The 17,007-nt window shown below is 31.3% G+C and overlaps 1 protein-coding gene across 2 annotated transcripts in view; it reads right to left on the bottom strand.

Moving 5' to 3' along the window:
* LOC113516613 (abnormal cell migration protein 10) overlaps positions 1-17,007 on the bottom strand; it is a 118,743-nt gene that overhangs the window by 38,080 nt on the left and 63,656 nt on the right. For both annotated transcript variants that reach the window (XM_026901055.3, XM_026901063.3), the window contains one exon: positions 13,871-13,966. In XM_026901055.3, the coding sequence (XP_026756856.2) occupies positions 13,871-13,966 (96 nt within the window). The remainder of the gene's footprint in view (positions 1-13,870; positions 13,967-17,007) is intronic.

The raw sequence follows: 17,007 nt of genomic DNA, 5'->3' as shown, positions 1-17,007 counted from the left end.
GAAAGTAGTCGGTTGATGTATTTAAGATGTGTAGGTGTCTATATCTACACCCCCTAAAAACATCAACCGAAATCAACGAGTTAGTTAACTAACGTCTAATTCTCAACAGATTTGACAACTTTAATTGGGTAATATTACACAGCGCCCTCTAGTCCCAAATGAAATACAACTTATATATAGTAAACAACTAATAAACATAATTAAATGTTTGTAATTAGTATCGGATGTAAAGGCAGTATCGGGGGGGTTGGGGGGAAAGAGATTGTTAGTAATGGAGACTGAGAATCCCATTGCTAGCAATATATAATAGCCTACCAGGTCGACCTCCTCGCGGTTCCCCCTGGAAACTATCATGGTTAATTCCTGATGAATTCAATGAATTCACCATGATGGGCTAACTGGCCTGTTTTCATTCTCATCTATCACCCTTCACTGGTGCTCCGCCAGCGTACCCCGTTAGCGCAGGCGGGGTTACCATTCTCACCCATCAATAAGAAAAAAAGTATCGGGGGGGGGGGGATTGTTAGAAACGGGGACTAGCGATTCTATTGCTAACAATATACATATCCTTTCAGGTCGACCGCTATACCGTATCTCTTGGAAACCATCGTGGTTAATTCTTTATGAACTTGACACGGTAGGTGCTAACAATATACCCTGTTATTCCTACTTATCATCCCTCATTGGTACCTCGCTAGCGTGTACCGTTAGCGTAGGCGGGGTTACCATTTCGTTATCATCCATTAAAAGACCCACCATCGTACTAATTTCCAAGTGTACTCATCACGGCGGGCTAACTAACTTGCCGTTTCATTCTCACTATCCCTCACTGGTGCCCCACCAGCGTATACCGATAGCGCAGGCGGGGCAACCATTCCATTATCACTCATTAAAAAAGAAAATATCCTTCCTAACTGGTGCCCTGCCAGCATACACAGACAGCGCAGATGGGGATACTCTTTCATTATCATCCGTTAAAAAAAAAAGACAGTAGCGACACGCTATAGGCCCTATTGCTAGCGATATACGTACTCCTTTTAATCGAACTCCAAGCAGTTCTCACTGGAAACTCCAATGGTTAATTTCTGTAATATTAAGGTGAGGTGAGGGATGAATGGCGTATCACACCTATCATCCCTCACCACCTCACCAACACACGCCCCCTCCCCCTTCGCCACTTCCAGCGTAAGTGAACAGTACAGACGGGTTTGCCAATAAATTTTCATTCATTAAAAGCATCTATTTACATAAATATACCAATGAGACAAATATATTCTTTTATAGTGTTCTGTATCACTCACACTGAACAACTGTTTCGTTGTTGAGAAATATATAATTACAGTGTAGTACCATGAAGTCCTGATATACTCTGCAATAATACTTATGAAACACAATTCAAAGTTGAAAGTAGTGTACTTATAGTAGAAATTAATTTTTTTATACAACTTAGAATGGCAAACAAGCTGACGGCCCACCTGATGGAAAGTGGTAACCGTCGCCTATAGACATAAGCAGTACCATAGACATAATAGAGTGTACCGTTTCGCCCATGATACCCCTCATGCGTTGTCATTCCTGAGGACTCAGATGTTATTCCTCTGTACCCAGTAAATTCACGCCATATCCCACAGCCATGCATACACAGCTGCTTCACGGTTGAAACATGAATGGGATAGAGGTACCCAAGCAATCGACTTTTGTACAAAGTCTCCCTCTGGTAAGAGGGATAATGATCATTACGAGATAAGTTGCATACCAAATATTTTTATATTTAATTATTTAAAGACTACAAAAAAATACTACTTGAATTGTAATAAAACCAGTTATTTGAATCTAAAAATTAAACCAATTTTAATAAATTTTCTTTATGACCAATTTGTAGGTATATCTTTTCAGATAAAAAAAAAGAATATTCCAAATCGGTTTAGAACTAATGAAGTATTAAGGTAATAAACATAAAAAAATACAACCGAATTGAGAATCTTCTTTTTGTTTTGAAGTCGGTTAAAATGGAGGTAAATAAATTTAAATTTCCTTCAAATAGTCGTTTACAAACCTATTAACTACCATAGAACTCGAAATTTATTTTGTACCACGTGATTTGCAATAACAAATTTTTCTAAGATTTGTTAAGTTTTTTTTATCGCGAACTGTACAGGAATGTCTGATGATGACGCAATGTCAAGTATCGTCTTAAATTGATTTAATTGTTACAGTTAATAACGTTCGTTTTATCGAAACTTATCAATTCTATATAAAATATAAAGAAAAATATAAAAATTATTAATAACATTTGCAATTTCTTCTTCAAAATATATAAAAATTAACGGGGCCTCTTTTAATGTAATACATTCAGCTTCTTGAGAATATATCTCGTATCTTTATATTGAAGAATATACTCGGTATTGAAGAGTATCTATCTATCTATCCTGTTACCATAGTTTTACAAACTGAAGAATGTATTGTTACATTTATGGCTTAAGACTGTATAAAAAAATATTTATAGTGTTTGCTGATTTCAAAAGCGTCATATTTGGAAATTTCAGATTATCCATGAGCAAAAGTCCACAACGGAAGCTTACGATTGATCGATAAGGGCGAAAAAATTGTTAGTAACCACCGAAAAATATATTGTTCGACTTCTTTATAAGTAAAGAAAGAAATAAAAATATTTATTTGTGGCATATCAATTAGCAATGAGGAGGTCCTGCTTAGGGTTAACGAAAAAAGATAAATTATTAGAACTATTGAGGACAGAAGGGGAAAAATGTTAGGACACTTGATACGACACGACGAACTTATGAACATTATAATAGAAGGTAAGATAGAAGGAAGAAGGGGGAGAGGGAGACCGAGACATAGTTACATCAGGCAGATCAAGGAAGGAGTTGGTGTCGTGTCGTATTAAGAGGTGAAGAGACTCGCTGAAAATCGTAGTGAGTGGCAAGAGCTCCACCGACAAGAGCGCAGCTCTTAAATAGATAGATAGATAGGCATATCAATAACAGTTACAATATAAATATAGTCAATTATAAATTTAAAGAAAATACGAAAATAAACTTATATCTAATTAAGAATTATGCGACCAAAATGGTCACCACAGTCACATTCATATATAATGCCTAAAGACTGATTTTCTACGGAACCAATGGGAGTGGTAGATGGCGCTACCGAGTAGACATATTACTATTGAGAGGCATATGTATCATCATCATCATCTATCAGCCTTCAACTGTCCACGGCTGGATATAAGCCTTTCCTAGGGGATTTTGCCAGTAGTTTCCAAGCTTGGCAAGCGGATTGGCAACCGCAGTTAGGCAGGGGGGAAAGGGATTGTTAGTAATGGAGACTAAGAATCCCATTGCTAGCAATATACCCAGCCATATCGACCTCCTCGCGGTTCTCCCTGGAAACTGTCATGGTTAATGTCTTATGAATTTATCATGATGGGCTAACTGGCCTGTTTTCATTCTCATCGATCACCCTTCACTGGTGCTCCGCCACCATATCCCGTTAGCGCAGACGGGATCACCATTCCATTTTCACCCATAAAAAAACCGCAGTTAGGCTTTAGAGATATTTAAGAGGAACGCTACTGCCCATCTCGCGCCCTCTCTTAGTCGCAACTAAGAGACACCCACGGGAAAGGAAGGCGTGGCCCATTCTATGCCGGGACCTACACGGCGAGGGTATGTTACTTTTTATAGTATAATATTTTTTATTGTTAGGAAGGCAAACTAGTAGACTGTCCACTTGATGGAAAGCGGCTACCCTCGCTAATGAACACCCGTAACACGACAGCAGATGCTTGTGCGTTGCCGGCATTTTAAATGTTTGCAAGGCCATCTTTTATTTTTTTATTTCTTTTTATTTTTTTAATTCCTATATTATATTGTAAAGAGAAAACTGAAGATGGGAGCTCACTCCACAATCTATATGTACATGGTTCAAATGAAGGAGGTGTATAAGGAGGGATGATAGGTGAGAATGAAGCAGGTCCATTCACCTATCGTAACAAATTCATTAAAAATTAACCACGATAGTTTCCAGGGGATATCGCATGGAGATCGACCTGAAAGGGTACGTATATCGTTAGCAATAGAATCGCTAGTCCCCGTTTCTAACAATCCCTCCTTCCTTATGTTTGTTGCCTCATAACTCTGTTAGCTCTAAACCGAATTGGAAAATTCTTTCATCCTTTTGATAAGAAAATGGATACACTTACAGATTAATTCCATAGAAAGTTTATTAAAATCCTGTTCAATAGTTTAGTTTTTAGATCCAAATAACTGGTTTTATTTCAATTGTAGTAGTTTTGTGGGACTCAATCTTTAATTATATATTTGGTATGCAACTTATCTTGTAATGAATTTCTACAATATGTACACTACTTTCAACTTTGAATTGTGTTTCATAAGTATTATTGCAGAGTCTATCAGGACTTCATGGTACTACACTGTAATTATATATTTCTCAACAACGAAACAGTTGTTCAGTGTGAGTGATACAGAACACTATAAAAGATTATGTTTGTCTCATTGGTATATTTATGTAAATAGATGCTTTTAATGAATGAAAATTTATTGGCAAACTGTACTGTTCATTTACGCTGGAAGTGGCGAAGGGGGAGGGGGCGTATGTTGGTGAGGTGGTGAGGGATGAATGGCATGACTATGACGCCATTCATCTCTCACCTCACCTTACTATTACAGAAATTAACCATTAGAGTTTCCAGTGAGAATTACTAAGACTTCGATCAGAAGGGGTACATATATAACTAGCAATAGGGCTATAGCGTGTCGCTACTGTCTTTTTTCAGTAGATTTTAATGAAAGAGTATCTCCGCGTGCACTGTCTGTGTACGCTGGCGGGGCACCAGTGAGGGATGATAGGTTCTTTTTTTATTTGACGACAATGGAAAGGTAGTCCCGCCTACGCTAATGGTATACGCTGGTCCCCACCAGCGATCACCCCCAGTCACACCACCAGTGATGCCCCCATCAGTGAGGAACCATAGTGAGAGTGAAAAACCAGGTCAGTTAACCCATCGTGATGAATAGGTCTGGAATTCAGCACGAGGGTTTCCAAGGGGGACCACGTTGAGGTCGACCTGGTCAGGTATATTGAAAGCAATGGGGCTCTTAGTCTTTGTTCCTAACAATCCCTTACCACTGGGAGCTGATATTGGGGTGCTCCTGTCCAAAGATGTGAGCAATACTTCATCAATCAAATTTGAATTAACAAAGCAGGAGTCTATGCTGAGAAGTGAAATACTCCTTTGCCTTGCTCGGAAGTTGGCGTTGGCGTTATCGGCTCCCAAGTTTTTTAGAGGCCAGTTTTGTCTCCAATAATAATTATGCATATTTTAATGTCGTGATGTATATTTTTGACGTATAATTTAATTTAGTTCTAAAACATAAATTACTAAAAGGATTAACCCCGACATTCTAGTATCAGAAAGAACGCCGGATGTCGCTAAGATTAACAAAACGCATATAACTTTTTGAATATGTCCATTTGCATTACAGCTTATCTTTTTATTCTAACTAATGCAGTTTTGCTTAGATGGCGTTAGTGTTCGTAGCAAAATGGTTCGCAGTAAAATATTTTGCACATGAATTGATAGAAAAAAAAATATCTTATTTAACCAAAATAAAATTCTGAAAAGGAAAGATTTGATTGTTTGTTTGTAAAGAATAAACTCAGAAACTACTTACTTTTTTTAAAAAATTCCTATACCTATAGAAAGTTACATTACCAGCAAATAACTTGTCATATATTATGTTCGAAAATTAAATCTGCTCGTGCTAGTCGCTAGTTTTACCTAAATTCAGAAATACCACGTTCACACATTTACATTGCACGCATATAACTATTTTAAGAGTTCCGTAGCAGAAAGGTACAAAGGAACCCTTATGGAGCGAATTTGTCTGACCGTCTGCGTCTGTCACGCTCAGTGCCATATCTTAGCAATTACTAATTGAAATTTGGAATAGTTTTAAATATTGTTGGCCGTTAGCAGTATGTGTATTGCTATAGAAATAAATATAAAAATCTTGTATGGTTAATTGCTATAAGAGCTACTTCAAATTTCAAAATCGACCTGTTAATTCAAATAGGGTATCATATGAAAAGGATTTACTTGTAGATTTTATATTAGTTGAAGTTTGTGAAACAAAAAAAATTAAATAATTATTAATATTAGTAATGAAAGTATAGATATGTGAATATTACAGGAAAAATTAAATAAAATTTCTATCTAATACTGTTTTTTAAGAAATTATCAAAATGCCTCCAAAAACAACTAAGTTTAGCGGTCCAGTTTGTAACCATAATTAGAGTCGAAAAAGTAATTACGAATTGTAGTATGAATAATAATAACTACTAGGTGTCTATATCCTATAAGAAATACAAAAAGTTCATTTTTTAGATTATAGCTAGAGTGTTTCCATACAAATGCTTCGAAAAAAACGGATCAACTTTTTCATACAATTGTGTACATGATAGGGTTACCAGATCAGAAATTATTACTTTAGATTAAGGTAAATAGGTGAAGGTTGTAACATAAAATATTATTAGTATGTATTTAATTCTTTTGTAATATTGAACTTTATTTATATATTTAATTATACTGTTTATTTATTTATTTATTACTATTAGTTTACTACTATTACAAGCTTTAAAAATCTGTAAAATATTAAAGTGAAGATTTTTACTAAATACATAATACATTTTTAAAATAAATAGTTATTATCTGAAATGTATTAAATAATAAAGAAATAGGTTTATAATTTATGTCAAAAATTGAAAATGCCAAAATGATTAGAACAAATGATATGTTTTTATCGATTGCAAAGAATCCTGTTCGCCCCTTTTTCGAATAATTTCTATCCATTAACTTCTCAATATTGGATCAGTAGGTATACTTGAACAATAAAACAAATTTCAATATTAGAAACTAAATTTTATTATCAGCATTATGTTCAATTAAAATCCTAAAGAAAAACAAAATCTTATTTAGAACACGGAAAATCTTTTAATTAATTTACAAAAAACCATTTCATTAATTTTTTCTATATTATCTAAATCGAATTTCTATAATTACTCTATCGTCTAAATTTTGTAATCACTCTAGTCACGACAAATTTATATCGCTAAGTCAGTGAAAACCTGTTATTGGCTTTTTATATGGAAAAGTTGTTGTTTTTCTAAGCTATAAATTGTAAGCTGTTGGTTTTCCAATAAATAAATTCTCATAGTTTTATAAATATAATAGAATAATGTAAATATAAATTAACTTTTAATTATTCTTTTAACGAAAGTTTTTTATCACGCAAACTGTCAGCTTGTTAGACATAGTAATTACGTACATCGTAATATATATGAATGTTATCGGTCAAATAACTGAAAAAATTAAAATTCTAATATCAAATCCATATTTGAAGTGTACACAGATCAAATATCAATTTTGAAAGCAAATGATCAAGTGACAAAGGTCCTTTTGTTAAAATATTTAAATAGTCAAATTTAAAAAGTTCTTCTTTTTGAAGTCATTCGAAAATGGTAGCTGTTTTTTTAATTATTCAACTAATTATGTCCTAATAATGTCTACACAACACTCAATAACATTTATATGTACATATTTACATAAATATTGTATTTATATTATGTAGGAAAATATAGATATACAAATAATAATTAAAAATACTTCAATTCATATAGAAAAAATAAATACACCTCATTTCGGGTATTTATAGGTCAATTGTGGGGAATTTTTTCGGCTACTTGCAATAACTAAAATATGGTGCGAGTTCTTTTAAAACGAAATTTGAATATTTATAATTGTATTTACACTTAAAATTTAAGATAAGCGATCGGTGATAAGCGATTCCTTTACTACTTGTATTTTTGTCTAATAGTTTTTACACCTTTTTAATGCGCAAAAACAATCTGTTTTAAATAAGTTTTTGTCATTTATTAAATTAAATATAATATTTTATTATGTTATTTATTAAATTAAATATAGATACATATGTAAATAGAACACTAATAAGTGTAAGTAAATTTGACAATTAGCTGACTTTTTAAGTCATGTCGCTCTATGTATATAATCTAAGGTCAATTTATCTTACATTTATATATTTATGTACGGATACCTCGCCTGTGAGTTTAACTCGCTCCTGAGCGATTTTTTTTTTGTCTAGTTTATGTTTGCATTGCCAGTCTAATGGGTACGATTATGCTACAGTCTACAGATGTCCTATGTTAGGGCAAATAAAAAATCGATTAACTGAATGAATATGCGGATTTGTTACTAATTTGAAATAAAATAAAATAAATTTGCTAGTAACATAATAAAATAGTATTGGTTGATAAGATGTTACATTTTATAGTAATGCCCATTATGTTTCATCCTTAAATTATATGAATATAGATAGAACCTTGAGTTTTAAAAACGGATCAACTTTTTGCCAGCTAATTATCAAAATAAACTGAGTAGTTTTTTTTTATTAGTGTTCTATATAAATACTTACGCATACAACTAAGCTCATTCCGATATGTCGCTGTGAACAGGCATAGTTTCATTTAAAATATTCTAGTTTTACTTAAAGTGCAATATTAAAATATGCCTAAGCGTACAGAACATTAGATTCATTTTGTCTTGTTAGTAATAACAAATTCTGTTTACTGACAATACAAAAGCTAAAAATAACAATAATAACTACATAGTATACGTGAAATTATCACATAACAGGAAATTAAATACAGAATATTGCGTTCTCTTTCTAGAGAAGGATATTCGTCTCAACCAAATGTAACTGAAGAAACATTAAATTATATGTCGTCAAGGAAACCCGATGATTATGCTGCTTTAAGAAATGAGTTAACGAGTATTTTTAAACAATGGAGAATTCCAGAAATTCTCCAGATATCTAAATTTTTGCTATAAAAGTACCATTTGACCGAAATTAGAAAAAAGTAATTGTCGAATATAAGGAGACAGAATTTAATAAGAAAGTCTTACAAGGTGTCAAAACTCCCAATAAGACAGTATCAGAAAAGATTAACAGCGAAGCTCTCAAGCTTAAGACTGAAAAGGTAGCCATATATGTTACTGAGTCTCTAACAGTTGGCGCTGGAGCTTTAAGAAATAAGTTAACGAGTATTTTTAAATAATGGAGAATTCCAGAAATTCTCTAGATATCTAAATTTCTGCTATAAAAGTTCCTCTCTCTTTTCATTTAAGGTGGGTAGATTAGAATTAGAAGGTAAATTACAGGTGTTTGTATGAGAAATACGTCTAAAACCAATATTGTTATCGTTATATTTTTTTCCTAAGTACAGCATAACTCTCTGTTTTGTTTGCGTATACTATATGAAATCAAATTAACACGATAATACAGAACTGACTCACTGCTCTGCCGTCATACAGTTATCACTAGTACGGGGGGGTAGTTGTCAAATTCTTTGTTATAAGACTAGCCAATCTATAAGAAAATTTATATTTATATACCCACATTGAATGGAGAATGTACCTTAGGCTAAGTTTATAAGAAATAAAGATTTATTATTATCTAAATCGTCAAATAATATATCAATAAAAATAAAATTATATATTAATGTCATAACAAGACATAACAATAATAATTAACTAGCGCTTTTGTGTTTTATTATTGGTAATTACCAATACTTATTAATACACATACATATTAATAGGTTACTAAAATTAATTTACATTGTAGAATTTTTTATCTATTAACCATTTTTTCAGTCTAAATTTAAAATAATTTAATAACAATTCTCTTATTTAATTTCATTCAGTTACTATCCTTAATCTATTGTTTTCAGGATACAGTCGTTTTTTATATACGTTGTCAGTATATATTTTATTAAACCACGAAACCACTAACTTATTACCTAGATAATCACTATATGAAACTTTCGAAGTATAGTCAAGAAGTAGCCGTTCATAATGCAGAAATTATGAGTTCGTTACAATTAATTATTTCGTTCTTCTTAAAATATGTCCAGTTTATTATATTTCATACAATATTCACATTTTATACATACAAGTCGATAAAATGAAACCTTTTATCAACTTATACAAATGTTAAACGAAATAGACATCTACATCTAATGTAAATAAGAGAGGGATGTAAAATAAGAAAGGGAAGTTATGCAGAAAATAGACATTTTCAAAATACCAATAAAAAAAAAAATATTGTTAACGTTATATTTTTTTCCTAAATAAGTACAGCGTAACTCTCTGTTTTGTTTGCGTATACTATATGAAATCAAATCAACACAATAATACAGAACATTTTCAACATTTTCAGACATTTTCAAAATTAGAAGCATGAAATTTCATTTACGAAGTTTCTGGTTAGAAATAAATACGTATTGCATTACAATATCAGCTACCTCTAACGGACTGAAAGTTTATATGGGAAGTCCGTCATTTTTGAAGTAAGAGGCATGAAATTTACTATTAAAGTTTCTCAGAAAAAAATAAATACTTACGTAGTAAATACAAAACCTCGCTACCACAGTGAAGTTTGTATAAAAAATTGCATTACTTTAGCGGATTAACGAAGATGAAACTCTATATAAATATATAAAAGAGTGCAAAGGAAAATAAAAACGTCCTAATATACTTTTTTGCCGTGTGTTCCCGACATAGAATGGGCGACGCCTTACTTTTCTTACCGTGGGTGTCGTAAGAGGTGACTAAGGGGACTTAATGGTCAAGAAATGGCAAGCAGTATCCCTTTTAAAACATCGTCGAAATCCTAACTGTAGTTGCTAACCAGAACGTGTCAACTACTAGCAAAATTGTCTTTATTGGCGAGGCCTATGTACAGGAGTGGATAATTAACGGCAAATATATTTATGATGGTAATATATATATATATATATATATATATATATATATATATATATATATTTATTGTTTTGAAAATCTCATACTTCCATACATCATGCATCCTTTATTTATAATTATGTGCGAGAGATGCTGCGGGCAATAGCTAGTTTCTGATAAATTTTTATAAGAACTATATTGAATATTGTAGTAATTTTTACGTATTTGGGGAAATTAACAAACGCATCGTACGTATGTAGCCACGCACGTGCTCTTTGCAGGCTATTTAATATTTTTTTTGCCCAAATGTCGAGATGCTCTTATGGGATGCAGCTGTCGTTATATCTTCAACGAGTGTCGAAACAAAAAATACGCACCCACAATTGTTACCAGGTTTGGAAGACATTTAAGAGGAAGGAACGAATAAGACATTGACCCTTATTTAAATAGTTTTTGTGAATAGAAAAGAAGCATCTATTATATACTTAAACGTTGACTATATATGATATATCTGTACACATAATAAAACTGTAAATGTCGAATGTCTGTACATGAAAAAAAAAAACGCTAAAAACCGAGTCAGTAGGATGTTGAAAGTGAAATAGAACACATCCAGATATTTTCTTTCTTATTTATTATTATTCGTTTCTCTGTTTGTTTGTTTGTACAGACTTATATTCGAAACTGTTGAACCAATTTAAATGAAATTTTGCATGTTGGTACCTTACATCCCCGGTCAACATTTTAGATACTTTTAATCACAGTGAGTTAGAATTCATACATATACAATTTAGTACTCAATTCTGATCTAAGGCAAAAAGTGAGAACGAGACGTCATTTGCTAATTTTAGCCCAGTATTCCCAGAAATAATAAATAGATAGGTACATACATCGATACATACTAAACAGGAATAACAAATACCAATCGGAGAACTCATCTGTGATGGGAGGAAAAGGATTGTTAGCAATGTAGATTAACAGCCCCATTACTAGCAATACACCCTATCAGATCGACCTTCACGTGGTTCCCCCAGGAAACCATCGTGAATAATTCTTGTTAAATTCGTCACGATGGGCTAATTGACCTGCTTCATCCTTACATACCATCTCTCACTGGTGCCCCGCCAGTGTATACCGATAGCGCAGACAGGGTTACCATTTCATTATCACCCATTAAAAAAAAGTACCAGCGAACTAAGTCGCTGGAATCAGCTAGTATAAAATAACTGGTAGTATTACTATATTAAAACTTTATATTAATTCTGAAAAGAGCTCATTATTTTTCATTCGATTATTAGGTAAAGTTATGTAAAAACACTACAAGTACCTATTAATTTATAATAAGTACTGACGGGCTAGTAAATATCCCCAATAATCAAAATCAGTAGTAGGAAAATAAATGTACAATACCTTTTATGATACAAATGAATACATATTAAATGAAACCCTTAATCCCTTATGATTAAACCTGAATAGAATATTTGATTTTATAATTTAGTGTACGCTTACTTAGATTATTCCCATTGAATCCTGTTTTTTGTGGAACTAACTAACCCGGGATGTTGTTTTGCCTTCTACCTACCGAGTCCATTTTTTCTTATCGGGATAAAAACTATCCTACCTCTCCCGTTGCAGCAGACAATAAACATTTACAAAATTTCGATAATATTATTAGAATGATTTCCGAAATTAGCGCGAACGAATATCGTTACAGTGTATTTTAATATATTAAGATTAAAATAATTGTTCACAATTAACACACGCATAATTGAATACAGAAAATTAATTATATGTTTACTTATTAGGATTTTTTCTTAGTTGTGAACATTAAAAAGCCCGGAGATTACATCCGTTAAGTTTCCTTTTACTACATCGAAAAAGCCATTAATTTTCTCGTTTACGTAAAACCTTCCTCACAAATCTCTAAAGAATTCAGCTTTATCTGGCAGAGCAATTTTCTCAATCGAGAAATGGAATAGATAATCAAGTTTTGCATCTCAAGTGTTAAGAAGTCACTAGAAAAGAAAATCCATTCTATTTGCAGTATAAATGTGACGTTTATTATAGGTAGATATGAAATTAGATTGTCTATGTAGTTTTTCTCCCTTATCACACTATACTATACCACAACAGCCGTTAATTGTCCACTGTTGAACATAGGCCTTCCTCTATTGTAGGGTTATTTTCTCCCTTACTGTTGTTTTACTGCATCTATTATATTTTAAGATTAAATATGACTTTTTAAATTAAATCATGATAAAGTGAATGTGCAAAGCAAACACAAAACAAGCAAACGCATATGCGCGCGTGCACCTGTCCCACAGCACGCCGGCTGCAAAGCACACGTGTTCGATTTTTAAACGCAATCCTGCATCAATCTTCTCTTTTTCAACTCGGAGAACTTTTTCGTTTTTATTTATTTAATTAATGAAGGTATATATTACGACATGGTATATCATTTCGGTAGTGCCGTTTTGACCAGATGTTTCTATTTATAGATGGAGATTATGCGACTAGGATAGTTCAAAGAAAGTTAATTTACATCATACGGTACGATCACTTGATTGATTTACAAATTTGTGATAAATCGTGTGTAAAATAAACAAATTACAACAGGAACTTCTTGGAATGTAGTATTTTCTTTATCACTATTACTACAATATGTATATTAAATTAATTAATTGTATATTAAAATATCATATTATTTAATAACAACGAACGACGGTAAAAATCCATACATGTGTATTTAAATAGATGTCTCAATTATATATGTACATAAATTCGAAATTCTTTCATGAAGACCATGCCAAAAAAATTTAGAGCATTGACAAAAATTTTATACGTGATATTAATGCAAATGTGGATTGCTCTGTTTAATAAGCACGGCAAGTAGCTTAGTAATTTTATATAAGTAAAGGCATCTAACTTGTGGCGTCTATTTTTACCTATGAGTGTGATTTGTCCACTAATATAACAAATCCATACAAATGAAGCGTGGTAAGTACTTACCGCTGTTAGTACGGTGAGTTCACCCAACCACTCATTGAGCAAGGCCTCCGGGTCGTCGGCGGCGGCGCCGGCGCCAGTTTCCTCTACCAGCGCCATCTGTATAAATATATAGGTATGCATTAATATTGTGTTTAAAGTAACATTGTAACATTCGCATGTAGTGTTCATTACAAACTTAAAAACCATTTAATTGGTTCTTGGAACAATTAGGTGTTTACAGGAACCAAAATAGCATTTACATCGGTGTAAATATTGGCTTAAATTACATTATTTATAAACATTTGCTTAACTTGTAACGGCTATACCAATTCCGTTACAGGGAAATTGCAGTTCTTAAAATTGTTACAATTTGAATTTTCATTCGAATCGATCTTACAATGTAACAAAGTTACAAAAATAGTAATTGTTATGCGTATTTCGTGTTCCTTTGCATAAACTACAGCAATTCTAAAATTTATTTTACAATCTATTTTAGTCACGTGAAAGAAAGTTTCTCCTTTAAATCCCATGCTTGTTTAAATATATATCATATGTGAGTCACGTCACATTAAAGTATTATACACAATATAATGATATGATTGTGATTCGCAAATGTTTATCAAAATATGTTATGTTACAAAAGTTTTATTTTATACACATAGATAGAAATTTTATGAGAGGCTTCATTATATAAATTAGATTACAAATGAGATCATATAAAAATCAGTATAAATATATTTTATTAAAATAAAAAATTAAATTTGCTTTCATTTTTATTAGTAAAATACTCAAATGCATATATTTAGAATTTAATAAACTTTAATTACGGTATTGTTATATAAGATTATTATTATTATTAGGTATATAATGAATTTAATAATTTTCTTGCAAAACTAAAACGGTTACCTACTTGAAATTTATTTATTTTTTTTATTTCAGTGACCGCAGAGAAAAGCTTAAGAATAACTAAACATTCCGTTTATTGAAGAAGCAATGGTTTCAAAATAACAGACATTATGTTTATTAACAGTCATAGGAAAACAATTTGTAAAAAAAAAATGTAAAAATTAGTTTTAAGGGTTATATCACTGTGCAAATTTATCTTGATTGCATGAACAAGTAAAAGTTAAATGCACGATCTAACTAAACGTCAACCTGATATTGAATTGTAGTTAGTGCTCGGATCTCTTATTATATTTAGCAATCTTGATGCTTGTGATAACATTTATTTTTACCGTTACTTTGTAAACTTCAACTCTACGTCACGACAATGTTAGCGAATATAACTTACTAATATAATTAAATTATAACTAGACATGGGTGATATTTAAGAAAAATTAATAACACTTTTTAATAATAAGACCAATAGAACCTAAAACAATAATTTTTAGAAATTTTGTTTGTCTGTCTGACTGTTGTTCTATATTACACCAAATTGAATGCTATTTTCACAGTTGTGTTCCTAAAAGTCTAACTAAAAACTTGGTATATACATATATATTTTACTCGTACTTGATACGTTATCTAGGAATGGATAATCTATTTTATTGGCTTTCCTACTTCTGAAATTAACGTGTACGAAGTAGCGAGCAAAAAACTAGCTAAGAATAATAATGTCGAGCTACGTTTGGGATCTCTAATTCTAAATTGAATTGAATTAATTATTATATAGATAGTACTTATTAAAACTCTTCTAAAAAAGTCGCTAATATGTAATTCCTATTACTTTTATGAAATTATCTACGAGTTTCTTTTTAACCTCTTTCATAATTTCGGTGTTAGTTATTATTAGTAAAAAATTGGTAAAATCGTTAAATAGCCTACTGTCTATTCTATTAAAAATATATGGTATGTGAAAAGTAAATCATACACTATACATAAATATAATTGCATGCATTATTGATATGAGCTTTAACAATTTTTACCTAAAATAATTACAATAAATATTTTATCTATCTACATAAATAAACACTTTACACAGCAACTGATTAATTTTGTGATATTAAGCATTTCCTTAGCTCTTTGTTATATTCTATTATATATTTATTTGCTTTATTATGGTCGTTATTTACGACTATACCTACTAAAAATAAAAATGAAGCACATATTTGTAATTGTAATTGAGACGTATAGCAAAAAATATTATATTTGTACAGTTCAACGGATTAAACGATAATTATAATATAGAAAATTTGTGGTAAAGACTTTGGCAACTTGTAATAATGATCTCAATTATTTAATTAAAAATTCCGAAAATTTACGCAAAGATAACATTCAGAAGTATGATACAAATCAATTGCAATTAAATGCATGGTAACGAATTGCAATGCTTTATTGATCTTTCATATAGACCTGATAGGGATTCAATTTATATTACACAGTTAATTTAATAGATAATAATCATGCAGGAAGATATCTACAGACATGCAAGTAATTCTGGTATTAAGTGAAAATAAAAATGTGGCTTAGAGCTAAAAATCTAGTAACAATTTACCGTGGCACACATTGGGAAAAACGATGGCACTGGTGAAATTATACGTATTAAAAATCATGTGATGCTAGATTAAGTACTGTATCTGCGAAATTTAATTTTAAAATAGATATGTAAGTCTGCCCTTTGTACTTAACATTTACATTACAATAACTATTTTGTTATATAATTTAAAGATAGCAGATTACTATATAAGAAAAACTATAGAATTTCTTCATTTATTTGCTTTTTGCAATATATAGTATTATATATTAAATAAAAAAAAATGTGAAAAAAATGTAATCTTGTTTAGGGATTGCTTGGTTTGAATTAAGCTTTTTTTCTAATCAATTAAAAGTAAAATAACATTTAAAGGTAAATTACGTCATAAAGTTACATTTTAAGTAATGGTAGGTCGTTTATGTATAAATCCATGCTCGGTTTCTTTTTAGAACCTCAATGAAGTAACAATAATAAAAAATATAAAATAGATATGAAATCATTAATGAGGTTGTATAACACAATTTAGGTAGTTGAGACCTTTTACAAAAGTTAAATTCCCCGATATGAAAAACAGACTAAAACATTTTTTACCTTTGCATATACAACTGAAATATTAATGTGTTGAAAAAATGGATAACAAATGAATAGAAAGTTAACACAGTTATTGGAAGTCGTTGACGCACAT

The sequence above is a fragment of the Galleria mellonella genome, unplaced genomic scaffold (assembly GCF_026898425.1).
Source record: "Galleria mellonella isolate WM207_F2 unplaced genomic scaffold, CSIRO_AGI_GalMel_v1 utg33, whole genome shotgun sequence".
Taxonomy (NCBI): Eukaryota; Metazoa; Arthropoda; class Insecta; order Lepidoptera; family Pyralidae; genus Galleria; species Galleria mellonella.
The sequence above is the reverse complement of the archived record's forward strand: the minus strand, read 5'-3'. Positions and strand labels throughout refer to the sequence as shown.